The sequence below is a fragment of the Mobula birostris genome, chromosome 5 (genome assembly GCF_030028105.1).
Source record: "Mobula birostris isolate sMobBir1 chromosome 5, sMobBir1.hap1, whole genome shotgun sequence".
NCBI lineage: Eukaryota > Metazoa > Chordata > Chondrichthyes > Myliobatiformes > Myliobatidae > Mobula > Mobula birostris.
The window spans coordinates 47,561,083-47,588,746 of record NC_092374.1 but is presented as its reverse complement, the minus strand read 5'-3'; the positions used below and the strand labels follow the sequence as shown (position 1 = coordinate 47,588,746).

General features: G+C 38.4%; 1 protein-coding gene across 4 annotated transcripts in view; it reads right to left on the bottom strand.

Annotated features, from left to right (window-relative positions):
• The window catches only part of ric1 (RIC1 homolog, RAB6A GEF complex partner 1), a 152,194-nt gene that overhangs the window by 66,508 nt on the left and 58,022 nt on the right, over positions 1 to 27,664 (bottom strand). For 2 of the 4 annotated variants that reach the window (XM_072257986.1, XM_072257988.1), the window contains exons 3-11: positions 20,912 to 20,991; positions 10,035 to 10,142; positions 8,781 to 8,923; positions 6,659 to 6,792; positions 5,625 to 5,716; positions 4,846 to 4,934; positions 3,045 to 3,189; positions 2,442 to 2,490; positions 1,342 to 1,488 (exon numbers count right to left, since the gene is read on the bottom strand). In XM_072257986.1, the coding sequence (XP_072114087.1) occupies positions 1,342 to 1,488; positions 2,442 to 2,490; positions 3,045 to 3,189; positions 4,846 to 4,934; positions 5,625 to 5,716; positions 6,659 to 6,792; positions 8,781 to 8,923; positions 10,035 to 10,142; positions 20,912 to 20,991 (987 nt within the window). Of the gene's footprint in view, positions 1 to 1,341; positions 1,489 to 2,441; positions 2,491 to 3,044; positions 3,190 to 4,845; positions 4,935 to 5,624; positions 5,717 to 6,658; positions 6,793 to 8,780; positions 8,924 to 10,034; positions 10,143 to 18,645; positions 18,769 to 20,911; positions 20,993 to 27,664 lie in introns of those variants that run through there. The other 2 variants (XM_072257987.1, XM_072257989.1) reach the window with 2 other exon arrangements.

Here is a 27,664-nt window from a genome sequence, read left to right as displayed (position 1 = left end):
AGATTCAATATCCATTTAGGAATCAGATGGTACAGGGGAAAAAGCTGTTCCTGAATCGCTGAGTGTGTGCCTTCAGGCTTCTGTACCTCCTACCTGATGGTTAACAGTGAGAAAAGGGCATGCCCTGGGTACTGGAGGTCCTTAATAACTTTCTGCCTTTCTGAGACGCCACTCCCTGAAGATGTCCTGGGTACTTTGTGTAGCTAGTCACTAATTATATACAATGAGATATTTCGGTAACTTGTGAAGGAGATGGTAACTCAAATTTTAGAAAGGACATTGAATACAGGTTGAGTACCCCTTATTTGAAATGCTTGGGGCAGGAAGTGTTTTGGATTTTGGCTTTTGGAATATATAATAAGATAGATTGGGATTGCCATCACTTCAACTGAATTTATGTGCTACCGGTAAGTAGTCTTTGTTTTACATTTGTTCATCACACATATGTACTTAACAATAAAAATTATTATATACCATTAACATAATGAAAATATAATGTGTGCAGGATAACAAAAGCAGCACAGCAATATCAGGAGAATACCTGAATCTGTTGTTGGACAACAACAAACAACAGCAGGCTTTCAATCTCCACCTATGATGTCCTGTTTTGATAAAAAGGTTACAGTACAATGTATTTGTATTTTACTTTTTTTTAGGTTTTATGCAAGGTGTAAAAACAATCAGCACTGTAGACTTTTCTGATGATAGATTTTCATCAGTGATGAACTTGACAAACTCATCAACAAATTTCTCTGCTACAGATGATCAGCAGATGCTTTACTACCACAAATCTTTAAAAGTTTAATGCCATGCCTTCTCTTAAATTTCTGCAACCAGACTGCAGAATATTTACAATCACCTCTAATTTTTAGTTTGTCAAGATAGATCTTTGCTTGTTTCATGATCAATATACTGGTAAAGTTAAGCAGCACATGTTCACTCCGATGCTAACGAATCCACTCTTTTGATACACGATATTCATTTTTTGCCTTGTGCAGTTTTTTTCTATTTTTCCATTAACTTTTGTTCATTACACATGTAAGATCACTTCTCAGAATTGGCTGTGGTGTGCAGAGACCCGTGCATTGACTGGGAACCTTCTCAGCACCTTGTGGAATTTTCCATTTGGGTGATGTCATGTCAGCACTCAGAAAAATTCTGCATTACAGCGGTTTTCAAATTTTGGATTTTCTGATAAGAGGTACTCAACCTGTATTTTATTTAAGTATCATGAGAAATATTTGTGACCAAAATGTACTGCTCAGAAGGTAGTAATATAATGGATAAAACAAAGATATTTTTCTAGTGTGTAATTAATAAAAAATTTAGCTTGTAACCTACCATGCAGGGATTAACCGTTAGAGCGCTTTTGATGAATTGAAATTGAAGAATTTCTGCTTGCACACTTTTATTTTCCAGGTCACTTTTTATTTGTTGAGTGTTATCACTGGAAATTGCCCAAAGGTGGTAGCCTTCTGCACCCCAGCTCTGTGAACACAAAATAACTTTAAAATACAAATAAGAAAATCAAATTTTAAACCACCAAATGTTCCAAGAACAACAATCTTCAGTTTTGTTCCAATCAATGGGAACAATATGTCCCTTCATCTCAGAAGCATGAGGTTATACAATGCAAAAAAAAAACACAGCTATGAATCACTCCCCATATACACTCAGTAGCCACTTTATTAGGTACACCTTATCGTTAGTGCAAATATCTAAGCCAATCATGTGGCAGCAGCTCAATGCATAACAGCATGCAGTTATGGTCTGGAGGTTCAGTTGTTGTTCAGACCATACATCAGAATTGGAAAGAAATGAGATCCAGGTGACTTTAACAATGGAGTGATTGTTGGTGCCAGATGGGGTGGTTTGACAGGGTCTCAGAAACTGCTAGTCCTCTGAAATTTTCACATACAAAAGTCTCTAGGATTTACAAAGAACGGTGCAAAAAACAGCCAGTGAGCAGCAGTTCTGTCAGCAAAAACACCTTGTTAATGAGAGAGGTTATAAGAGAATGGCCAGACTTGTTCATGCTGACAGGAAGGTGACAGTAACTCAAATAACCACCCATTACCAACAGTGGTGTACAGAAGAGCATCTCTGAATGCACAACATGTTGAACCTTAAAGCAGATGGGCAACAGCAGTAGAAGACCATGAGCATACATTTAGTGGCCACTTCGTTAGATTCAGGAGGTACTTCAAAGTGGCCACCAGTGTATATACATTACTGATAGTTCACTGTTGAATAAAACTTATGTTGCAATTTGAACAAACAGAATAATTTGTTTATAAACAATCTTTTCTCAAAAGATCACTATCTTTTTCCATTGAACAGTTTTCTTAAATGTGTCTCTACTTAATATGCAATGCATTAGAAGACAGTATAACTTTCAAACACCATGAACAAGACTTTCGCTACCTCTGAATTCTACTCACCATAGAGCTGATTTTAATGGGATCCTTTTTTGTGCCATCAGAATAATGCCTTCAAAAAGGTAATTTATAGAAATAATTAATTGTAGAAATGTACAAGCTTCCAAAAATAACTTGTGGTAATTCTTGAACATTAATGCATATTTCATAGTCTTTAAGCTAATCAATATATTTCAGCAGATATATGCTGATTTTATCTAATTTTACACCTCGAGGATCATATCTCATAAAATGATATTTCTGAATTTTTTTCTGTACTTCTGGAGTACATTTCCAGTTTCATAGAAATTTTTCACACAAGCTTCTAACTGTATAATAACATGCCAGTAGGCACTACTGTGTTTAACATATGACAGAATACATACAGCAGAAACATATATATGGCATAAGGAATTACATGGCTTTGGAAACCGGGTTAAAATCAAAATGCTAAGTATTATGTGGTATCTTATCAAATATTTTTAACTCTTAATAATTTTCAAGTCACCATGTGCCAATACTCAATTGCTCAATATTGAAAACCTAGTTATGGATACAATTTCTGCACTGCATTTAGTCCTCTACAACAATGTTGCAGAACTTTTAATTACTGAAGGAAATACTTACGCAAAATCTCCACCTAATGTGCAAAATAGATGAGCACCAAAAACACTCCACAAGGATAAGCCTCCACACTCCCATGTAACCATAGCAACACTCCAATCAGGTGACCATTTGACCAATTTCACAGCTCCCGTTTTGTTCCAAATATCTGTTCAACAGAAAGGCAGGAATGAATATTGAAATACAGTACATGTAGTGAAGTTCTCAATATACAATCACAGTATTTAAGATGATTAGTAGCATTATATTTCTTTCTCTTAAAGATGTTTAGTGCAGCACCAAGCAGAACACTTTACAGCACCAGCAATCAGGGTTCAATTCCTGCTGCTGCCTGTAAGTGTGCACTCTCAACATGACCATGTGGGCTTCCTCCGGGTTCTCCGGTTTTCTCCCACGTTCCAAAGATGTACGGGTTAGTAAGTTGAGGGCATACTATGTTGGCATGGCGACACTTGCAGGCTGCTCCCAGCCCATTCTCAGATTTTGTTAGTCATTGACACAAGCAACACATTTCACTGTATGTTTCAATGTACATGTGACAAATAAAACTAATCTTTAAGATAACGACCATGCTCTCAAGTCTCCTATCAGTTGAAGATCGGGAGGCTTGACGTTCTTTACACAGTTTTAAATTACATTATTGTTGGTCCTTGTGTGCTGAACAAGAATGTGCTACATCTTACAGCAAGTCCCATCTACCTGCAATTTGACATGTGCTTCAATGTATTAGTTTTAAAACTCATTTCACGGTATGTGCAAACAAATGATGGTACAGGAAGGGATCAGTGGGTCTGTGTCATTGGAACAAACAACTGCTTATCTCATGTAAGATTAAAGCACTGAAATAAATGGCTCAACATCTGAGAAGAAAGGTTAAAGTCACTCCACCATTATTTAATGTCAAATCAGGGAGAAAAGAAATAAATTGGAAAATAAGAATAGACTAGTAGAAAAAAAGAGAAAAAAATCCAGGTTTTATATTTTAAAATCTCTGACTGTTAAAACCTGTAAAGATTTCATACTTATCAATTACTTTCCAGGGCATGATGGATTACTTTACAATTATCAGCTCATCAAATTGTTGAGAGTATATACGTGGACAAATGCAAGAGCTATAATTTTGCAGCAAATAGCACAATTTTATTTATCTTAATGCACATGTAATTAGGGGCAGAGGAGGGGTATAGCTTACTACAAAACTAAAGTGGAGAAAGTTACACTGAAATAAAGCTTTTCATTCTTTACACTTGTGTACTAGAAATGACATTAATCAATCTTGAATCTTGAGCAAGCATATATTTAATCTTGTAATTTTCTGTTGACTAAAATTTGCAATAAATATTGTTATTATTAGCTGCAATGATATTTTGACATAAAAATTCTGGCCAAGCATCTGTAGTTTCTAATAATTTCTGAGTGGGGTCCAGTTCACTTGAACATGATGGAGTAGGTGCTGCTAATATACAACCAGTAATTAAACTTAGCAATTTTTTGGTGGAGTTTGGTGAGGTGAAGATTGTGCAGAAGGACAAAGATTACTTAATGAAAAAAAATGTTCCTTACATTATTTATCTTGAAAAACATACAGCGAGACTGCCTGTGTTCTTTTAATCTATTTAAGAATATTCATTACTTAACAGTTTTACCAAGTTAGATTGAAGTAAATTTTAATTATAAACTTTAACGCCGAGATTAATTGTTTCAACATTGATATCAATGGTGTTTTAGTTAGGTTAGGGAAAAAAAAAAGCTTTATGCGAGGATTATATTTCTATATAGAAAAGCCTTAACATCTCATACCTACCAGGATAATGTTTTGGAGTTAATTCGAACTTGTGGGATAGTTGCATGCTTCCTGTAGTTGTATCCATTGAGTAAACTAAAACAGAACCACTAGTGGAATGCAAAATAAAATCAGTTGCCAGAAAATATTCAATACATTCCTGTCAATTTTCCATTCATCACTGGGCCTTTTGAAACACTGCTTAATACTGTCTGCAGGGTTATTATTATGATACAGAATATGCTTACTTGTTCATGACAATAAATTTCACAAATAAAGTCAATTACAAAATTATATTCTGTATTCTTTATCACATCGACTTGATTTGAAGGAAAACCCATTATTGTGTTCCTTTTAAAACTACTGCAATAACCACAACCTCACGGTCTCATGCTCATTAAAGATCAATAAGTATAAGAACATCAATTTTTGTGCCAATTGCTGCATTTAGCTACGTCAGTGTTAACTTCAAATATAAACTCATTTTTCATTAGTTTCCAATTCAATTAAGCATTTTAGTTAATTGTATTATTCTTGATTTCTTCTTCATAATACCAAGTTTGTTCCTTTGTTACCAATTTATCAAATTGTGAAAATTACTGTCACTATTTCTCTTTCAATTTCTTGCATAATTCTTGCATTTGCCTCTCTATGCTAGTGATAAGTCCCCACTTTTGTACCATTCTACAAAATGATGGCCGGCACTCCAGATACCAAAATCTAATTAATTTGTACACCATTCATGAGTGGCAATATTTTGTAAATACAGATTACACTTTAATGTCAACAAGTTGACTTACTTTGCACAGCCAAATGCCATCAATTTGTACTTGTTGTTAATAGCCACACAAGTTCCATCAGTAACTTCTTGTGCCCATACACCATGAAAATCCTGAAAATTAAAATTTTGTTGTATAAATGTCATACAATTTATTGAACATGTTTTGTTCATAACAAGAATATTGTCACTCTTCAACAGTCTTTGGCATTCTGACAACATTAAGGTCATTCAGCTGGAAGCTGAATAAACAAATCTCAGAACTCTACTTCTGTTGGATACATTTTGCATATTCCATTATCCTCATACCTTGACATTAGATTTGCTCTATATCCAACTGAAAACTGTATTTCAGCAATAGAGAACATTACAAATGCAATTTATCGTAAGTATGAATGTTGTAAGCCACAATAGGCTAAACAAATAATTAGCCAGGTGAAAATAAGTTATACTCATTATAACAGCTGATCCAGGACAACACACACTGTTGGTTATAGGTAGTGCACGAAATATGGGTTTAAATGCATATTTTTTAAAAGTAATATATTACATTTGGGATCTTTAAGCATTACAAATGTCTCAGAAACATCACTAAATTATGATTATGAAAATCAACACAATCAGGATGCCTTTATAAGAAAAGTAAATCAGAATTTCTTAATCCCACATATCAAACATGATTTCATCCAGACTACAGCTGACATCTGTATTAGAGAGGAGTTGTGTTCCTTGAAAACCATCCATATGCAATTTTCTGTAAGCTGAATTCCTTTTTGCCCACTATTCCTATAGGGGTGTTTTTACTTTCTTTTTTGAATTCTAGGAAGGTGTAGCTTACCTTTGTCAATGGAAAATACACGACAAAATGAGAAGAAGAGCCCTTATAAACTTTAATACTACAAGGCTGCAATAATAGTGAAAAAATCCTATTTGTTGAATTTAATGAAAAAAGTTTAGCTTCCTGCCAGGAACATCAAGTATTAATTAAACACCTGAAATAAAATGAAAATATGCTGTATTATTTTGTATATCATTACAATCTAAAACTTATTTTACCTCAGCTGCAAGTCTACTGGACACAGGAGCAATGAACCCAATCCGACCATCATCAAAAACCACAGCAAAACCATCGAGGGTTGCACAGTATTCCATATCCTGGACACATACAAATTCAAACTCTAATGAAGGACCTGTCAAGAAGAAAAAAAGTATCATGCTGTAAGATACCAGTGTTGCCAGATGTTGCAGGGATTTTCACAGGTATAGTTTTATTCTCCCTTTCAAAGTGTGCATAAAAGGCATTCAGCTCATCTGGGACTGAAGCATCACTGGCATTTATGATGTTAGGTTTCGCTGGTAGTAAGTAATGGCCTGCAAACACTGCCATAGCTGACATGCATTAGATTCAGTCTCTAACTTCACTGGGAATTGCTTTTCCATTCTTAGGGTAGTCTTGCATAGGTTGTACCTGGAGTTCTTGTAGAGATCTGGATCGCAGGTCTTGAACACCACTGATGTGGCCCTCAGTAGTGTGTGAATCTCCTAGTTCATCCACAGCTTCTGGTTTGGGCATGTATATTCTCAGAGGCACACACTCAACCCACACAGGTCTTGATAAAGTTCGTGACAACTGTGTCATATTCATTCCAATCCAAAGATGAATCCCTGAATATGATCCAGTCCACCGACTCAAAGCAGTCCTATAAGCGCTCATCTGCCTCCCTTCACTATACCTTCATGGTCCTCACCATTGGTACTGTGGCTGTCAGTTTCTGCCTGTATGTGGGGAGCAGAAGTACACCAAGTGATCAGACTTACCAAAGTGCAGGGATGAGACAGCATAGTAAGTGCTCTTGATGATAAACAATGCTCGAGTATTGGCTTCTCTGATTCCACAGGTGACATTTTGGTGGCAGCTGGTCAAGCTAGCCTGGTTGAAGGCCCCTGCAATGATCAGGAAGGTATCACGGTGCACTGTCTCATGACTGCTGATCACAGTGCTCAGCTCCTGCGGTGCCAGCCTGAATTGGTCGGTGTGGATCGCACATGACAAGCAGGATGATGGCAGAAAACTCCCGCAGCAGATAGAATGGATGGTACTTGACTTCAAGGTCAGAAAGTAGGACTGAGATAAAACTGCCACGTCTGTGCACCACGATGAGTTAATCATGAAGCAAATGCTGCTGCCTCTGCCTTTATCTGTTGCTGTGGTCTGGTCCAGGTGATGGAAGGTCAACCCCTTGCACTGAAGTGCTGTGTCCGGAATGCTAAGAGTGAGCCATATCTCAGTGAAGCAAAGTACACAGCAGTTTGTAATGGCCCTCTGGTGCTGCAATCTTGCTCCGAGGTCTTCAATTTTGTTTCCCATAAATTGTACATTAACCATGATGGTGGCAGGGAGTAGAGGCCCTGTATTTCAATTTTGCCCAACAGCTGCATTTTCTTAAAAGGGAAACTGCACTTGCTACTTGGATGGTCTGCAATCCAGAGATTGATGGTTTTGAAGATCAATTGATTTAAAAAAAATTAAAACAATATTTCTTACTGAACTATCTATGGCTGTGACTATAGATTTCAGCTGTAGTGAGCCTAAATGAGAATATATGATGATTCCCTTTGGAGCTGCACAGAATTGCAGCTCTCTGGTGCCATCTTTAAAACATGGTCACATGGTCTTCTCACAGGCCACAATGGGCGAGTGCCGTGCCGTTTGCCAAATACTCATCAGCCCTTGCTGAACAAACAATTCAAACCAGCAACTAATTGCTGAGTGGCCCGAAGTGCCCAATACAAACTCAACTCAAAGGAGGATGGTGGATTATTACAAGGATCTGGAAGAAATCAACAGGTCAGGCAGCATCTATGGAAGGAAGTAGACAGTCGATGTTTTAAGGATCAGACCCTTCATTTTGACTGTAGGACTGGTCATGATGAAGGGTCCTGACCTGAAACATTGACTGCCCATTTCTATTACACTCTTAAAGAGAGGCTGCTTCTACTACGATCATTCTTCTGTGAGTGACAGAATTTACACGGGCCATGATGGGTGAATTGGAATGAAATAATAATCCTCCCCTTCCCACAGTCTATTATATCCAGGAAGCATAGATATTTTAAAATGCAACTTTGCTAGACAAATATCACCACAGGTCAGAATGACAAAATGTGAACATCTTACTTCGTGATGACTGGAGGTCCACAGAAAATGGAACAGAACGAAGATTAATGGCTTTTCTTCCATTTGTTAAACCATCCCAGTGAATAAGATGTAGTATCCCATCACTCGTAGCGATTACTAAATCATCCTGCATTGACTGCAGACTAGGAAGAAGAAAAATATATTTTAAATTGAAACTTTAATCCACTGCAAATAGAGAAAAAAAAACATTGTTTATAACTAGGAAAATCCAATTCTAAACATTCTATTCTCAACTTTTATTAAAAATCCTACATTAAATTCCTTGAATTTGACTGCAGTCTGGAGACATTATTTACAATTGTTAGAAACAATGCTAATGACATTCTTCCTGTTGCTGTAACATTACAGGTGTCAGTATTCCAGAACAAATGCCAGATACTTATGATCTATCTAATCAAGATGGCCAATGGAACACAAAAAAATATTGCCGGACTCACTCAGCAGGTCAGGCAAAGTATGTGGAAAGACAAACAGTTAACATTTCAGGTTAATCTGAAAAGTAAACCCTGTTTCTCCATTTGCAAATACCTCCCTGACCTCCTGAGTGCTTCTAGCTTTTTCTGCTTTTGGTCTGAAAACTCAAATATTTTGGTGAATTTCTATTAGGCCATTAAGAAAATCTCCTGTGAGGAAGATAATTAAAGATTGCCTTTGCTTTTGACAGTAACAGGGGCAAAATTATGATGACCAAATAAGCATGTAAAAAGATTGATTTAACAAATATTAATGAAGCTGAACCAAGTGCTATTCCCTTGAGAAAGTATGGAAAATATTTCAGGCATAAATTACATCAAAAGGATAACCCAATATTTGTTTCAGGGGCAGCAAATTAACTTCTAATTTTGCTCATGTATGCATGTTAGCATCACTGAAGTTACTTGAAAAATCTCTTGAAGCTCCAAAACGTAACCATTAATTAACTAACCAAATATTACATTCTGTTGTATTAAAGACCCCATTAGAAGTCATACTTATAAGATAAAATCTAGATACATTTGTGGCTCAATGGCTGTTATCACAGATACACATTGCAATTCCTCATTTGTATAGAAAGTAAAAGAAAATGTAACCCTTGATATTTTATGGAATAGAAAAGTACAGCATAGAAGCATCTAGTCAGTGATCATTTAAAAGTGGCATCAGAGCTAGCTACAAAGTGAAAATCTCAATGCATCACAAACAGCGAATATTTTAAAAATATACAATGCAGTTTGCAACATATTCAAAGATTACCTTGTGATTTGTGCTTGGAAATCTAGCACCTTCTTCATCTCTACAGTTATGGAAGGAGCACATTGTTCTTCCTTGTAACCAGTTGATACCTTAACTCTTGGGTTTCCTCTATAACAAATGAAAAAAACAGTTTGTTAAAGCAAATATGATTCCAAATTGCATAGCTAGGATTCATACGATTATTGAATGAAACAATATCTATATTTAAGTGGTCAAACTAAGGAACTGAGGCATCTGATTGCAAACAAAATGCTCTACTGATATAATCTATTTTCATCACCAATCAGAAACTTGATTTTCTGATTGTTCTTTAAATCTGAAATAAGTCTATTTTTTTGGCAAAGGCAACCAGAAAAAAACTTTTTTTTACATATTTACTTTGAAACTAATGGCATTGTGGTCACTGGATGCAGTGTGTTCCAGTAAGCAAACTTCTGTCACCTGCCCTGTCTCGTTCCCTAATAGTAGATCCAGTACAGATGTCCCCCGCTTTCCGAACGTTTGCTTTACGAAACCTCACTGTTACGAAAAAAGGCAGCGTGTAATAAAAATCAGCGCGCGTCCCGAGCAGCTGCTCTCCCCCGGATTCAGAACTGCATTGTAGCCGTCATTGCTTAAACACGTGCCTGTGAGCAGCCACTAGCAAGATGAGTTCTAAAGTATCGGAAAAGCCTAAAAGAGCTCGTAAGGGTGTTAGACTTAGCATAAAACTAGACATAATTAAACATTTCGATCGTGGTGAACGAAATAAGGACAAAGTGAGTTTGGCTTGTGGAAGTTGACGAAGATGATGTGAAGAGGTTTTGGCATCCCATGACCAAGAACTGATAGATGAAGAGCTGATGCAATTGGAAGAGGAAAGGATAACAATCGAAACCTCAGTGTCCCACCACCCCAAACCCCGGGCCGTGGACAGATACCGATTCGCAGAGAATGCAGCGGTAGCTGGGAGGCACCCAGCACGTCTTGAAGAAAAAACCCGAAATAAACAAGCTAATTAATTAGGTGCCGCCCGGCACGTAAATGTCAGCCCAGATCAGAAGCGATTGCCAATTTCACTTGCTCTATGTAATCGGCAATTGCCTCTGATCTGGGCCGACATTTACGTGCCGGGCGGCACCTAATTAATTAGCTTGTTTATTTCGGCCTTTTTCTTAAAGATGTGCTGTATGCCTCCCGACTACCGTGTACCCCTGCATGCTTCACAGATCGGTATCGGTTCGCTGCCCGGAGGGTGGAGTCCACTGCACCACCCCAACCTCCGACTCAGCCTAACACACCACCATCAGTGTGCTTGGCGCCGTCCCAATTCCGGTAAGTGAAACTACACTGTACATACATTATTTCTACTTTATATAAATTGTGTATTTTTATGTGTTATTTGGTATGATTTGGCAGCTTCATAGCTTAAAGGTTACTGGAGAGCGCTTGCGTGAGATTTTCTGCCGATGACGCTTGCGCCGTGTTTCTGCCAAGAGCACCTGCGTGAGATTTTCGCTACCAAGGACAGTGCAGGCAATCGTTGTAGAGAAGTATTTCTAATTCATATAGGCTGTGTATTTATCATAGCATTCCTACTTTTACTATATGTTACTGTTATTTTAGGTTTTATGTGTTATTTGGCATGATTTGGTAGGTTATTTTTGGGTCTGCGAACGCTCACAAATTTTTCCCATATAAATAAATGGTAATTGTTTCTTCGCTTTACGACATTCTGGCTTACGAACCGTTTCATAGGAACGCTCTACCTTTGGATGGTGGGGGAAACCTGTATTGCATGCTCTCTAGCTTGGACTTCTACTTCTTGATGAAGGAAATTTTCCTGAACTTATCTGACAAACGCTATCCCATCTAGTCCTTTTACAGGTTGGGATTCCTAGGCAATATGTGGAAAGTTAAAATCCCCTACTGTAACAACCTTATGTTTCTCGCAATAGACTGCGATCTCTTTACAAATTTGTTCCTCTAAATTCCGCAGACTATTGGGTGGTCTGTAATATAGCCCTATTAATATGGTCATACCTTTCTTATTTCTCAGTTCCGCTCATAACGCCTCACTAGACAGGTTCTCCAGTCTGTCCTGATGGAGCACTGGCGTGACATTTTCCCTGACTAGTAACGGCACTCTCTTCATAATTCCTTTTGGTAGAGTCTAAAGACTCACTATCCTCTGAGCAAAGAAATTTCTTCAAAACTCAGTCCTAAATGGCCAACCCTTAGTTTGAGATCTAAGAAGTGTATCAGACATCTACCCAGATGCTGAAAAGCATGTCATCTATCTTCACAATTTCTTCTCACAGCTGCATAATAACTTTGTGATCCATATGCAAAAATATCCAGGCCCCTTTGCTCCATATCTCAGCATTTAAAACATTCTATTTCCACTTTCTCTACAAAAGGTGATGACCTCGTATTTTCTCAATGTCATTAATGACATATCTGAGCATGGTCAAGACAAGAAAGAAAACAGTTAAACTAATAGAGACAGAGTTGTACAGCTTAGTAATTGACCTTTTGGCTCAAATCATCCATTCTAACCTTGATGCCTACAGTACCTAAACTAATACACCTGCTCACATCATTCTCACATAGTTATGCCTCGCAGTTTTATAAACACAACCTCCTATGTCCCAGTGAGAAATAACCCTGCTTATTCAATCTCTCCTCATTATTGCAGCCTTCAAATACTGGCAACATCCTGGTGAATTTCTTCTACACCATTTCTTATGCTACCACACCCTTCCTGCAGTGTGGTGACCAGATCATTACATAATCACAGCATGACAACTGTTTTGTATAGTTTCAATATGATATCCCAAATCTTAATACTCAATTCAAAAATCATTACCCGATCATTTGACATTGTTGCAGCTAAGGAAACTGTTTGGCCCATTGTGCTGTGCCTGCTGTTAAACAGAATTATGGAATAGTAGCTAATGTAGGGTAATGGTTAAGAACAAATAATTAAGGGAATTTTACTTCTTGAAAGTGGCCATAATAATTGATTGGGATTACCATACTGTTAAAGGTCTAGACGGGTTAGAGTTTGTAAAATATGTTCAGGAAAGTTTTCTAAATCAATATATAGAGGTACCAACTAGAAAGGATGCAATATTAGATCTCCTATTAGGAAACTAGTTAGGACAGGTGACAGAAGTGTGTGTAGGGGAACACTTTGGTTCCAGTGATCATAACACCATTAGTTTCAACTTGATCATGGATAAAGATAGATTTGGTCCTCGGGTTGAGGTTCTAAACTGGAAAAAGGCCAAATCTGAAGAAATGAGAAAGGATCTAAAAAGCGTGGATTGGGACAGGTTGTTCCCTGGCAAGGATGTGATTGGTAAGTGGGAGGCCTTCAAAGGAGAAATTTTGAGTACAGAGTTTGTATGTTCCTGTCAAAGGCAAAGTGAATAAGAATAAAGAATCTTGGTTCTCAAGGGATATTGGAACTCTGATAAAGAAGAAGAGAGAGATGTATGATATGTATAGGAAACAGGGAGCAAATAAGGTGCTTGAGTATAAAAAGTGCAAAAAAAAAACTCCTAAGAAAGAAATCAGGAAGGCTAAAAGACATGAAGTTGCTTTGGCAGTCAAGGTGAAGGATAATCCAAAGAGCTTCTACAGGTATATTAAGAGCAAAAGGATAGTAAGGGATAAAATTGGTCCTCTTGAAGATCAGAGTGGTTGGCTATGTATGGAATCAAAAGAAATGGGAGAGATCTTAAATGGGATTTTTGCATCTGTATTCACAAAGGAAACTGGCATGGAGTCAATGGAAACGAGGCAAACAAATAGTGATGTCATAGAACCTATACAGATTGAGGAGCAGGAGGTGCTTGCTATCTTGAGGCAAATCAGAGTAGATAAATTCCCAGGACTTGTCAGGGTATTTCCTCGGACCTTGAAGGAGACTAGTGTTGAAATTGCAGGGGCCCTGGCAGGTATATTTAAAATGTTGGTATCTACAGGTGAGGTGCCGGAGGATTGAAGGATAGCTCATGTTGTTCCGTTACTTAAAAAAGGCTCTAAAAGTAATCCGGGAAATTATAGGCCAGTAAGTTTGACGTTGGTACTAGGTAAATTATTGGAAGGAGTACTGAGAGATAGGATCTACAAGTATTTGGATAGACAGGGACATTAGAGAGCGTCAACATGGCTTTGTACATGGTGGGTCATGTTTAACCAATCTATTAGAGTTTTTCGAGGAGGTTACCAGGAAAATGGATGAAGGGAAGGCAGTGGATATTGTCTACATCGACTTCAGTAAGGCCTTTGACAAGGTCCCGCATGGGAGGTTAGTTAGTTAGGACCATACAGGGTAAATGGTAAGGCACTGAGGAGTGCAGTAGAACAGAGGGATCTGGGAATACAGACACAAAATTCCCTAAAAGTGGCGTCACAGGTAGATAGGGTCGTAAAGAGAGCTTTTGGTACATTGGCCTTTATTAATCAAAGTATTGAGTATAAGAGTTGGGGTGTTATGGTGAGGTTGTATAAGGCATTGGTGAGGCTGTATAAGGCATTGGTGAGGCCAAATTTGGAGTATTGTGTGCAGTTTTGGTCACCAATTTACAGGAAGGATACTAATAAGGTTGAAAGAGTGCAGAGAAGGTTTACAAGGATATTGCTGGGACTTAAGAAACAGAGTTACAGAGAAGGGTTGAATAGGTTAGGACTTTATTCCCTGGAGCGTAGAAGAATGAGAGGAGATTTGATAGAGGTATATAAAATTATGATGGGTATAGATACAGTGAATGCAAGCAGGCTTTTTCCACTGAGGCTAGGGGAGAAAAAACCAGAGGACAAGGGTTAAGGGTGAAGGGGGAAAAGTTTAAAGGGAACATTGGGGGAGGGGCTTCTTCACACAGAGGGTGGTGGGAGCGTGGAATGAGCTGCCAGATGAAGTGGTAAATGCGGCCTCACTTTTAACATTTAAGAAAAACTTGGACAGGTACATGAATGAGAGGTGTATGGAGGGATATGGTCCAGGTGCAGGTCAGTGGGACTAGGCAGAAAAATGGTTCGGCACAGCCAAGAAGGGCCAAAAGGCCTGTTTCTGTGCTGTAATGTTATATGGTTCAATGGTAATACCCAATACGAGTAAGCTGGATTTTATTGCGGGCAGAAAGGAGAGAAATAAGATTTTAAAAATCTTTCCATTCCTTAGTAATTATATCCTTCATGGTGATAAAAACTAAAACCAAGAAATGATTTGCAATCCTTTTCTTAAAAGTTAGAAAATTATCTGAAACTCAACACTATGTTGTAATCTTGTATATAACATACAAGAACTAGTAAATGCACTCCCATCTATTGAGATGTTTCCATAACCAATGATCTCACTTTATCTTGTCATTCCATGCTCTCGTTATTTTTTGCAATTTACTTATATTCACACTTGCACAGTTCGTTGTCTTCTACGCACTTGCTCTTTCATTGATCCTGTTAGTTACTATTCTATAGATTTGCTGAATATACCCATAGGAAAAAGAATCTCAGGATTGTATTTGGTGACATATTTTGTGTTCTGATAATAAATTTTACTTTGAACTTTTGAACTTTAAGTCATATCATTCACAAGTCATAAAATAGGCATGCAGGATATGATTATTAAACAGCATTAAAAGCAGCTAGGTCCATAGTACAGTCAACAAGTGAAAGAAGTTTGAACTTTGTTGCCACATCAGCATCACGTTTGATGAGGTGCTCTAGTGAAGCAAATTGAAGAAAATGAAATCTGGTCTCTGTTCTTTTGCAAAATCTTCAATTGACACACTTTTCTCATACTTTACAACAGTTTAAGACTTGGTGCACCTAATATGTTAGTAAATCATATACTATAACTTAGTGACAGCATTAAGCAGTTAAAATGAAAAGGCATGCCATATTCTATGGAAAACTCTATCTCAAAAATGGTGTCTCTAAATAAAGTACAAATCTCCAATACTATGACCATGCCAGATTTCAAGTCTGTATGAGATAACCAGCCAACATAATTTAGCTCATTTGCAGCAGACGCTATTTTCCCAGGCTCACTATAACAGTCAAGCCACCAGGCATTCTTAGTATAGTGTTTCCTAATTCTGGTTATTTTCCTGTGCAGAACATAATTAAGTGTGTCCAAAAAAATTAAGAGTTGAACCATAACCATGCAGATCTGGTAGTTTTACAAAACTTAATTTGCATAGACCATGGAAAAGACAATAAATTAAAGGGAAACTATCATTACAAACGAACTGGTAAATCAAAATTGTTTTAGTCAAATAAAACCCTTAGTGTCGTTGAACCCTTTGTCTCTTCATTAACTGTATACTGTAAATCGCTATTAAATTTATAAATGATTTTCACTTGCCAGATTTTATGATATTTTTGACAGTTTGCTATCATCATTATGTTGAGCACCTGCACTGCAGTAACTCCACAAAGGTTTAGTTTTGGTCATTACATGTAACTTAATGATATTAAAGTTGCTGTATGAACATAAATCCATTTTTATTAACTTAGAACACAATTAGACAAACAAGTAAATAGCATTAAATAGTAAAAATCCTGACAGAGAATGTTATTGAACTTCATGATTCCATGCATTATCTACAGTAAAACCCTGTAATTATTGAATATCTAGAAACATTTTCACTGTAAATTTGAAATTATTTATAAATATATAGAACTATTAGAAATGGGTCAATTGACAAAAATCAATGGAATTACAATTTTTTTCATTGTATCAAATATCAAAAATATTTCTCAGCTCAAGTAACGGAGCTATTTGCTTGAGTTATCTTTGAACTCTGGAAAAAAATACGATGTTGGGGAAGTGATTCAGGACAAGCCTCCTTTACCAGATGAAATCATTGTTAATTGCATATTCTCCCCTCACTTGCTTTCACTGTTATAAGGCAAGGAAATTGATTTCAACTTGTGAAAACGTACGTTGCTAAACAATTCACAATTCAATAATTATTTAACAGGTTATAATATGTTTATTAAATCAACATGTTGGAACACACTGTAGCTGGCACATGCAACAGCACGCTTAACTTTTTAAAACTGATACAAAAGTTATACTTTCAGATATGGCAGGCAGATGTAAGACCAATAGCCAATCTTGTATTTGTTCCCTTTCATTCTCGTCTCTCCAATCTCATCACCTTTCTGATTATATACAGTATACAAAATTGCTAGTACAATAACAATACTTCACCTCCCATAAGACAAGTTGGCATTTAAAGCTGTTCTACTTATGTCTTTAAAACAACTTAAATTCTTCTAAGTACTTTTGCAAAATGATAACACTCAAGATTCAATTACTTGATGTCATCATGTGAAGATCTGAAATTCATTTCACCCTCAAAACAACTTTGTTATAAAAGTGAAATACATGAAGGCATTAACAAAAGGAATCTAAACCAATGATTTTCTAACTAGATTTATTTTGAGTTTCATGGGGGTAGTTTTTTTTAATTTCGAGGCTATTGCTGACTGTCTTTATGAAGAGGGTGCTGAATCACCTTCTTGAACCACATAGTCTTTTGTTCACACTGATGTTGCACAGATGAAATATACTACATTTTCAAATCAGGATAGCGTGTGACGGAGAAACATGCAGATGATGGTGTTCCTACGCACCTATTGCCTTTGCTCTCTTAGAGCTTGTAAGTTGCCAGAAGTAGATTGGGTGGATTTTGCAGATAGTACGCACTGCAAGCACAGTGTGCCTCAGGTGAAGGAAATTAACACAGGATTTAAGGTTGTGTCAGGTAGTTCTTTGATCTGTGATCTTTCAGGCAAGTGGAGAACATTCTGTAAGGTACCTGAATTAGGTCTTTCGAGTGTTAGGAGGCAAGCAATTTATGCGACTGCTCCTGTCTAGTCTCTGATAAACAATAATACCAAGTTGCTAATTGTGGGGGAGCTCATAATGGTGGTGTCACTTCATGGCCATGCTGGATTAGGCTTCCTTGTTGGAGATCATCTTTGACACCTTCACTGAGGTGCATGTTTCTTCTTATTTGTCAATCTACAATTACATGTTGTCTGAATCTTGCTCCATGAAAATGTGGGTGGCTTACTTTTCTGAGAAGCCACAAATGAACATTGTGTTATATCAAACATCCCATTTGACAGGAAAAGTCACTGATGAATCAACTGAAAGTAATTGAACTTAGGGCACTGCCCGAAGCAACTCCTCTAATGATATTCTGGATTGGGATGACTGACTTCCATAATCATGAACACCTTTTCTTCAAGGGACAACTCCAGCCACAGGAGTATTTTGCTCTTGATGCTCAGTGTTTTTAGTTTTACAGGTTGTAAAAAGCTAGCTGGTCAAATGCAGCCTAGATGTCAAGGGCAGTCACTTTCACCTCACTTCTAGAATTTAGCTCTTTTGTCTATATTTGGAATTTTCCATCTAGAACCAGGCATCATGACCCGAGCTTGATGGGATTGGACAATATCAGCTTTGGTATTCAGATCAGCTTAAGCTGGTTCTTTTTAAGTAGGTTTAAAAAAATAACTCAGTATAATGGTAGATATAGCTTGGCATGCTAAAGTCTGCAGGTGATGAATTCTTTACAGAGAAATTGAAGGTGATATATCACTGCACCTTGGTGGAGAGTTCTGGGCTTGCAGTGGGCACCATCACAGCAAATTCCTAAATCTGAACAGCTGTGGTTAGTCTGCCCTGAGCCCCTGCCAAACTCGGGAAGGCTTGAACCAAGTCTCCGTCCTGTGGCAAGATAATGAATGAAAAAAAAAGCTCAATTTTATCATGACCTTGCTTTCTGGCAGATCAATTTCTTATTCATGCTGCTATTAACATTTTATTCAATAAAGTTTGCTAATCATCCTTTTCTTTATTAAATGCTTTCTGCAAATGCATGTGGGGAATATTTACTGCAATTCCTTGATCTCATTAACATATTCAATAATGCTGATTAAACATGAAATAGTAATTCAGCAAGAGATCAGTGTTTAATCCTGACCTCTGTTGCTATCTGTGCGGAGTTGCACATTTTCCCTGCCATTACATGGGTTTCCTGCAGGTTCTTCAGTTTCTTCCAGCATCCCAAAGACATGCTGGTTGATAGAGTCATTCAGCCACATTTCCTTATTTCATTTTCCCTCTGATTTTGCTTGTCAGACTTGCCCATCTTTTATACAAATTTCAATTTCTTGACTTTGTAATGATTCTGATCATTATGGCAGTTACTCTTGTTACCTTATATTAATACCCTTACTGAAGTCAGATTCAGTTTTTAATCCTTATTTATCCTTGTCATGGTGTTTGTTTTGCAACAAATAAAAGACACTAAAGCTTATCTTCAAAGAGGGTATTGCATAGTCCATGTACCTTATGTTGGTATTATGCTTGCTGCTTGTTTCAAAATTTGCTGATAAAATATCTAGTTAAATTTTAATATGGATACACTTAAAATATTGTACAAAATAGAAAAAAACTCTTGTCTTACAGACTTATCACCAAAAACATGCATTTATATGAAACTACTATCAGAGTTGTTAATTGATTTTAACACTGATATTGAGCTGTACAACTGTCTTGCTGGGGACAGATTTAATACACAGCACATTATCACAGCAGCATTCTGATGTACTCTGGAATTTAGAGAAAAGCTGAAATGACTTAAATAGGCAATTAAAATACTAGGGTTGAGTTTACTGAGACTATTAGTGAAAAGTACCAAAGTGTTGGGTCATTTCTCTTCTCCCTGTATTTTAGCAACCATAAGCATTTTAAAAACTTTCCAGTGCTGTGAAATGATTGGCTAAACTGTCAGAGTCTGCAAAACTTGGCCTCAGTATAGGTAGTGTATGCATAAAAGACAGGCAATGAAGAGTACAAGCCATGTTAATACTTGACACTATCCACAATCTTCTTTGATTTTTGTTTCACCTTTCTGTCTGTAGGATATTTGAAACCTTGGCGTAACCAAGATGATGAGAGGCATTGATCGTGTGGATAGTCAAAGGCTTTTTCCCAGGGCTGAGACGGTTGCCACAAGAGGATACAGGTTTAAGGTGCTGGGGAGTAGGTACAGAGGAAATGTTAGGAGTAAGTTTTTTTTAAACTCAGAGTGAGTGCGTGGAATGGGTTGCCAGCAACGGTGGTGGAGGCGGATACAATAGGGGTTTTTAAAGAGACTTTTGGATAGGTACATGGAGCTTAGAAAAATAGAGGGCTATGGGTAAGCCTAGTAATTTCTAAGGTAGGGACATGTGCGGCACAACTTTGAGGGCCGAAGGGCCTGTATTGTGCTGTAAGTTTTCTTTGTTTCTATGATTTTCTATGTTTAACCAATGAACTTGATTATTAGTCACATCTCAGTTTACAGTAATGATGTTATAAGAATTATTCTTTTTCACTTTGAACCTATATCTAAGTAGCCCCAGCTCTTTTGAAGCTACCCAGTTTACTTCAACAAATGCTTTAAGGATTAAGGCCTTTATAAATTCTGTGGAAAATGAGGATTTTATAATATCTGACCTTTATCAGAATATTGGGCTTGGGCCCTGAATGTTAAGTGCACCCCTCTCCCAGTCACATACACATGACGCTGTTCTGAACAGCCAATTCTGAATGGAAAAAGATGATAGAGGCGGCGGACATAACTCAGGGAGAACAGGAGTGATGTTCTGTCACATCAAGGAAAATAAGGTGGGTGTGATGGCATACTAATAATTTCATACATGGGGAGAAATCGAGAATTTGATTCCAAGCCTGAGTTTAATTGAAAAGTAATCTGGATGGAGCTTACGCAAAACAGAATTAAACCTTCAGCCATGTAATCAATGTCAAGACAAATCAGCAACTGAACAACAAAGCTATTTCAAAATTAAAAGTTAAAACTCACTTGGGATACACTGGTTCATATAAGTATTTCTCTTGTCCTGAATATACAATGTCAAAGAGCAAGATGTATCCATTTTTAGTCTGAAAGAAACAGAAGTCAAAATTATAATACAGAATTAATAAAAAAACACTGAATTAAGGTTGTCATTTAAAAAATAATAGAAGCATTTTTTGCCATACATGCTGAAATAACAAGAGAAAAAAGTCCAATAAATTAAGGCCCTCTTACACATTTGTTAATTACTATTGGTTTTATTTTCTACATATACATACTAAATATCAAATCTTGGTGATACCAAATTAAATTTCTTAGAACTGCTTATAATGGTACATGCCACCTATTCACAGGGCTAATTCTTTTATTGGTTAAGCTTCCAGTTTATGACTTTTGAAACACGCCATACAAGTTTAGATTACAATCAAATTTGTTTTTTCAAACATTGCTAATTTTGAAAATTATCTATACAAAAGGTATGTTTGTAATTTTTATGGAGAATTTAAGAAAAACTCAAAATGTATAAATACTCTTGCGAATGCAGGCTTGGCTGTGGCAACCATTGCTAGAGTGGATTCAAGGTCACATTGAAGCAGTGGGACCTTGGTCCAAGAGCAAAAAACAAACTGATGTTTGGCTGATTTAAGTGTGAGCCAGATTAAAAGATTAAGGCGTCGAGGCCCAGGGCAAAGTATGAACCAGTGTTCAGCTTACTACTCTGAGATTTTTATTCACATAAACGCTGAACTGATTTCACAGCTGTGGCCTACAGCTAACATTCACCTCAGTGCTGAACTGGCTCCGTGGGTTTTGGGGACTCTGCAATTCATGTTCTGTGTGTTATTTGTTTAACTTTTTTTAAAATTGTTTGTACGATTTATTCTTTTTATGTCCATTGAATATTTGATGGTCTTTGTTGTGTGGGATTTTTTCATGGATTCTGTTGTTTCTTTGTTTTGTGGCTACCTACAAGATGAATCTCAAGGTTGTATATGGTACACAACACTTTGATAACAAATGTACTTTGAACTTTTGAACTTTGAAACAGTACTTAGCAAATAGTTTTACCAAGGATTACTAATATCAAGCCACAGGTGACCAAAGCTTTGTAAAAAATCTAGGTTAATCTTAAACATAGATGGGAGCAGGGCTGTGTTAAATAAAGAGCAGTGAAGAGTTTTAAGGATTACATTGAACAGCTTGGAGCCTACAAGCTGCCAATGGCAGGTTAATTATAATCAAGAAGCCAGAATGCAATAAGTTAAAGTATTCCAGATGGTGACAAGATGAAGAAATTATGGACAGAGGGAAGATCAAAGCCATGAATGATTTGAAATCAAGGCTGATCCCTGTATATCAAGAGAATACTTAACCTGGAACCAATCTAGGTCCTCAGCACGGGGTAAAATGGGTGAAAAGGACCTAATATAAACTTGGACATGGGCAATCAAATCTTAGTCTAACAGAAAAAGGCGGCTGGCAATTTATACACTGGAATATTCTCTTGCTTGGAAAACTACTATTTTCTAAAGGCTGGCTCGTGGGGGGCAGTCAATATTATAGTAGAGGAAATAGCAGGTATAATGATGGCATAGGTGTAGCACATGTTTAGCACCCTCCCCGAAACCAGGGGCATGTGAAATCATGGGAGCAGGTGGTGGATGGTCGCATGAGCAGCTGGTGCATATTACAAGTCCTGGTTATACAACCACTGATTTCAGGTAATCTCTGAAGTGTATTGATAATGGCTGGGGTCACCTGTCTTGTAAAGACACTGCCCAGAAGGCAATATCAAACTTCTTCTGTAGAAACGTTTTGCCAAGTACAACCATGGTCATGGAAAGACCATGGTTGCTCACGTTATACGACATGGCACATAAGGGACCAGATATACAAATATTTGTGAAGACATGGGCTGATTAAGGATAGTCAGCATGGCTTTGGTGCATGGTAGGCCATGTCCAACCAGTCTTAGAGTTTTTCAAGGAAGTAGAAAAGAAGCCAGTGGATGTTGTTAACATGAATTTTAAGGCATTTAACAAGGTCCCACACGGGAGGTTTGTCAAGAAGGTTCAGTCGCTCGGTATTCAGAATAAGGTAGTTAATTGCATTAGATATTGGCTTTGTGGGAGAAGTCAGAGAGTGCTAGTAGAGGGTTGTCTCCCTGAATGGAGTCCTGTGATTAGTGGTATGCTGCAGGGATCGGTGCTGGGTCATTTGTTGTTTGCCATCTATATCAATGATAATGTGGTTAACTGGATCAGAAAATTAGTGGACAGTGAGGAAAGCCATCGTGGCTTACAGAGGGATCTGCATTAGCTGGAAAAATGGGCTGAAAGTGGCAATGAACTTTAATGCAGACAAATGTGAGGTGTTGCACTTTGGCAGGACCAAACAGGGTAAGTCTTACACTGTGAACAGTAGGGCACTGAGGAGTGTGATAGAACTAACGGATCTGGGAGTACAGGTCCAAAATTCACAGGTAGATAAGGTTATAAAGAAAGCTTTTGGCATATTGGCCTTCATAAATCGATGTAATGAGTACAGGAGAAGGGATGTTATGTTGAAGTTGTATAAGACATTGGTGAGGGTTAATTTGGTGTACAGGTGTCCCCCGCTTTTCGAACGTTCATTTTACGAAACCTCACTGTTACAAAAAAAAAGCAGCATGCGGGGGAAATCAGCGCGCGATAAAAGGCAGCGTGCGCCCTGAGCAGCCGCTTTCCCCCGGATTTGGAACTGCATTCTCGCCGGCATTGCTTAAACACGTGCCTGTGAGCAGCCGTTTGCAAGATGAGTTCTAAGGTACAGGTGTCTCCCGCTTTTCGAATGTTCGCTTTATGAAACCTCACTGTTACGAAAGACCTACATTAGTACCCTACTTTCGCTTTCAGAAGGTGTTTTCACTGTTATGGAAAAAAATTCAGCGCGCGATAAAAGGCAGAGCGCGCCCCGAGCAGCCGCTCTCCCCCGGATTGGGAACTGCTTTGCTTTAACACGTGCCTGGGAGCAGCCGTTTGCAAGATGAGTTCTATGGTATCGGAAAAGCCTGAAAGAGCTTGTAAGGGTGTTACACTCAGCGTAAAACTAAACATAATTAAGTGTTTTGATTGTGGTGAATGAAGTAAAGACAACGTGAGTTTGGCTTGTGGAAGCTCACAAACATTATGTTGAAGAGGTTTTGGCATCCCATGACCAAGAACTGACAGATGAAGAGCTGATGCAATTGCAAGAAAAAAGGATAACAATTGAAACCGAATGAGTAATGATAAAGTACGACTTTGATTTTGAAAGGGTACGTTGGTTTGGGGGATATTTGCAGGATGGTTTGAGTCCTTATTAAAGAACTGTGTGATAGAAGAATGTGCGAGGCTCAGCAGTCAAGCAAGCCTTCCACATCAGCCACAGCAGACGACGAACCTCAACCTTCGACATTGAGGCAGGCAGTCATAGGAGAAGATGAACTGCCTGCTCTAATGGAAACAGATGACGAGATGACACCCCAGTGTCTCACCACCCCGCGATTCGCCGAGAATGCAGCGGTAGCACACAGCACATCTTTAAGAAAAAAGCTGAAATAAATATGCTAATTAGTTAGGTGCCGCCCAACACTTAATTAATTAGCATGTTTATTTCGGCTTTTTTCTTAAAGATGTGCTGGATGCCTCCCGGCTACCGCTGGACCCCTGCATGCTTTGTGGTTCGGTATCTGTCGGCGGCCTGGAGGGTGGGGACCATTGCACCACCCAACCTGCGACGACTCAGTCTAACACACCATCTCTGTGTGCTCAGCGCTGAAACAATTCTGGTAAGTGATACTACACTGTACATACATTATTTCTACTTTATACAGGCTGTGTATTTTTACATGTTATTTGGTATGATTTGGCAGCTTCACAGCTTAAAGATTACTGAAGAGTGCTCGTGCTGTGTTTTTGCCAATAGCAGTTGCGTGAGATTTACTGCTGACAGCGCTTGCGCGAGATTTTTGCTACGGAGAACAGTGCGGTAATGATTGTGGAAAAGTATTTCTACTTTATATAGGCTGTGTATTTGTCATATCATTCCTGCTTTTACTATATGTTACTGTTATTTTAGGTTTTATGTGTTATTTGGCATGATTTGGTAGGTTATTTTTGGGTCTGCGAACGCTCACAAATTTTTCCTATATAAATAAATGGTAATTGCTTCTTCACTTTACGACATTTCGACTTACGAACCGTTTCACAGGAGCGCTCTACCTTCGGATGGCGGGGGAAACCTGTATTGGGTGCAGTTTAGGTCAGCTACCTATAGGAAAGATGTTAACAAGGTTGAAAGAGTACAGAGAAAATTTACAAAGATGTTACCAGGTCTGGAAGACCTGAGTCATAAGGAAAGAATGAATAGTTAGGACTGCATTCCTTGGAATGTAGAAGATTGAGAGGAGATTTGATAGAGGCATACAAAATTATGAAGAGTGTAGATAGGGTAACTGCAAGGAGGCTTTTTCCAATGAGGTTGGGTGGGACTACAACCAGAGGTCATGGGTTAAGGGTGAAATGTGATAAGTTTAGGAGGAATATGAGGGGAAACTTCTTCACTGAGAGGGTCGTGAGAGTGTGGAATGAGCTGCCAGCACAAGTGGTGCATGCGAGTTTGATTGCAACGTTTAAGAGACGATTGGATAGGTACATGGATAGTAGGAGTATGGAGGTCTGTGGTCTAGATGCAGTCAATGTGAGTAGGCAGTTTAAATGGTTTTGGCATGTACAAACGTTGTACTTCTCTTTGACTCTGTAATAAACAAATAAATAATGACAGATGTGGCCCAAAAGATATTCTCAGGGACAAATATGACATCAGGGCTACAATCCAGTCTTTAAAAATATGTCTATGCAGCCCAATCAATAACCCCCATAGTTCTTGACAGCAAATATGTTAAGTGTACTCATTGTACTGTAGGAGCATCAACAGTAGCTAATTTGCATACATGCACACCAATATGATAATGAAAAAAATGTACTAAAAATGTTTTAATATACAAGTCTCCATGGGCTAATCCAGGGTTGGAACAGCAGATCAGTGTGCAGATGTGCCAAAGCTCTGGGGAGGAATTGTGAAGTTAGGGGGAAAATGAGAGGAAGTATAATGATTGAATGGGTTGAGAATAACACAAAAGAAAAGAAACAATCTGGAAGTTACAGGCTGAAGTTGAGAGCAGCAGCCAAATTAGCAGATAAACAGTTACAGTTACTTGGAAAAAAGATTGTGGCAAAAGTGAAGGTTACCATGAAATTCCAAAGTAAAACATACTTTTCTCACAAGACTGATCAAATGTTCCACATTGTGCAATCTGGCCATAAAACTATTTAAAACAAAACTCCATGCATGGAAACAGACAAACATGCATTCTATATTCAAAAACAGATGATATTAACGTCAAGCAAATTGTGTGACCATCAGATCTTGATCCAATTTTTGGTTTGAGCTTCCTCTCTGCAACTCATTCATTAAAAGCAACACACATCAAAGTTGCTGGTGAACGCAGCAGGCCAGGCAGCATCTCTAGGAGGAAGTACAGTCGACATTTCAGACCTAGACCCTTCATCAGGACTAACTGAAGGAAGAGCTAGTAAGAGATTTGAAAGTGGGAGGGGGAGGGGGAGATCCAAAATGATAGAAGACAGGAGGGGGAGGGATGGAGCCAAGAGCTGGACAGGTGATTGGCAAAAGGGATATGAGAGGATCATGGGACAGGAGGCCCAGTGAGAAGGAAAAGGGGGGGGTATAACCCAGAGGATGGGCAAAGGGGTATAGTCAGAGGGACAGAGGGAGAAAAAGGAGAGTGAGAGAAAGAATGTGTGTATATAAATAACGGATGGGGTACAAGGGGGAGGTGGGGCATTAGCGGAAGTTTGAGAAGTCAATGTTCATGCCATCAGGTTGGAGGCTACCCAGACGGAATATAAGGTGTTGTTCCTCCAACCTGAGTGTGGCTTCATCTTTACAGTAGAGGAGGCCATGGATAGACATGTCAGAATGGGAATGGGATGTGGAATTAAAATGTGTGGTCACTGGGAGATTCTGCTTTCTCTGGCGGACAGAGCGTAGGTGTTCAGCAAAATGATCTCCCAGTCTGTGTCGGGTCTCGCCAATATATAGAAGGCCACATTGGAAGCACTGGACGCAGTATATCACCCCAGCCGACTCACAGGTGAAGTGTCGTCTCACCTGGAAGGACTGTCTGGGGCCCTGAATGGTAAGGGAGGAAGTGTAAGGGCATGTGTAGCACTTGTTCTGCTTACAAGGATAAGTGCCAGAAGGGAGATCCATGGGAAGGGATGGGGGGGACGAATGGACAAGGGAGTAGTGTAGGGAGCAATCCCTGTGGAAAGCGGGGGGAGGGAAAGATGTGCTTAGTGGTGGGATCCCATTGGAGGTGGCAGAAGTTACATAGAATAGTATGTTGGACCCGGAGGCTGGTGGGGTGGTAGGTGAGGACCAGGGGAACCCTATTTCATTCACTAAAAGCTTGTTCTCTTCCTCACTTCCATTTGCAATGGCAATTTAAAACTCATATGGAATAGATGATGCCCCTGTGGAGCTCAACACTTGCGGACTCTTCCTTGTTGATCTGCAAAGTTTAATTAACTTGTTCTGTCACTTGAAGACATTGAGGGGCAAATTCAAATAAATTTAAGTTGAACAGACAATATCTCAATTATCTCATTTTGTCGAGTCAGCCTGCTGCTAATCCTACCCTTCCTAGACAGGTAT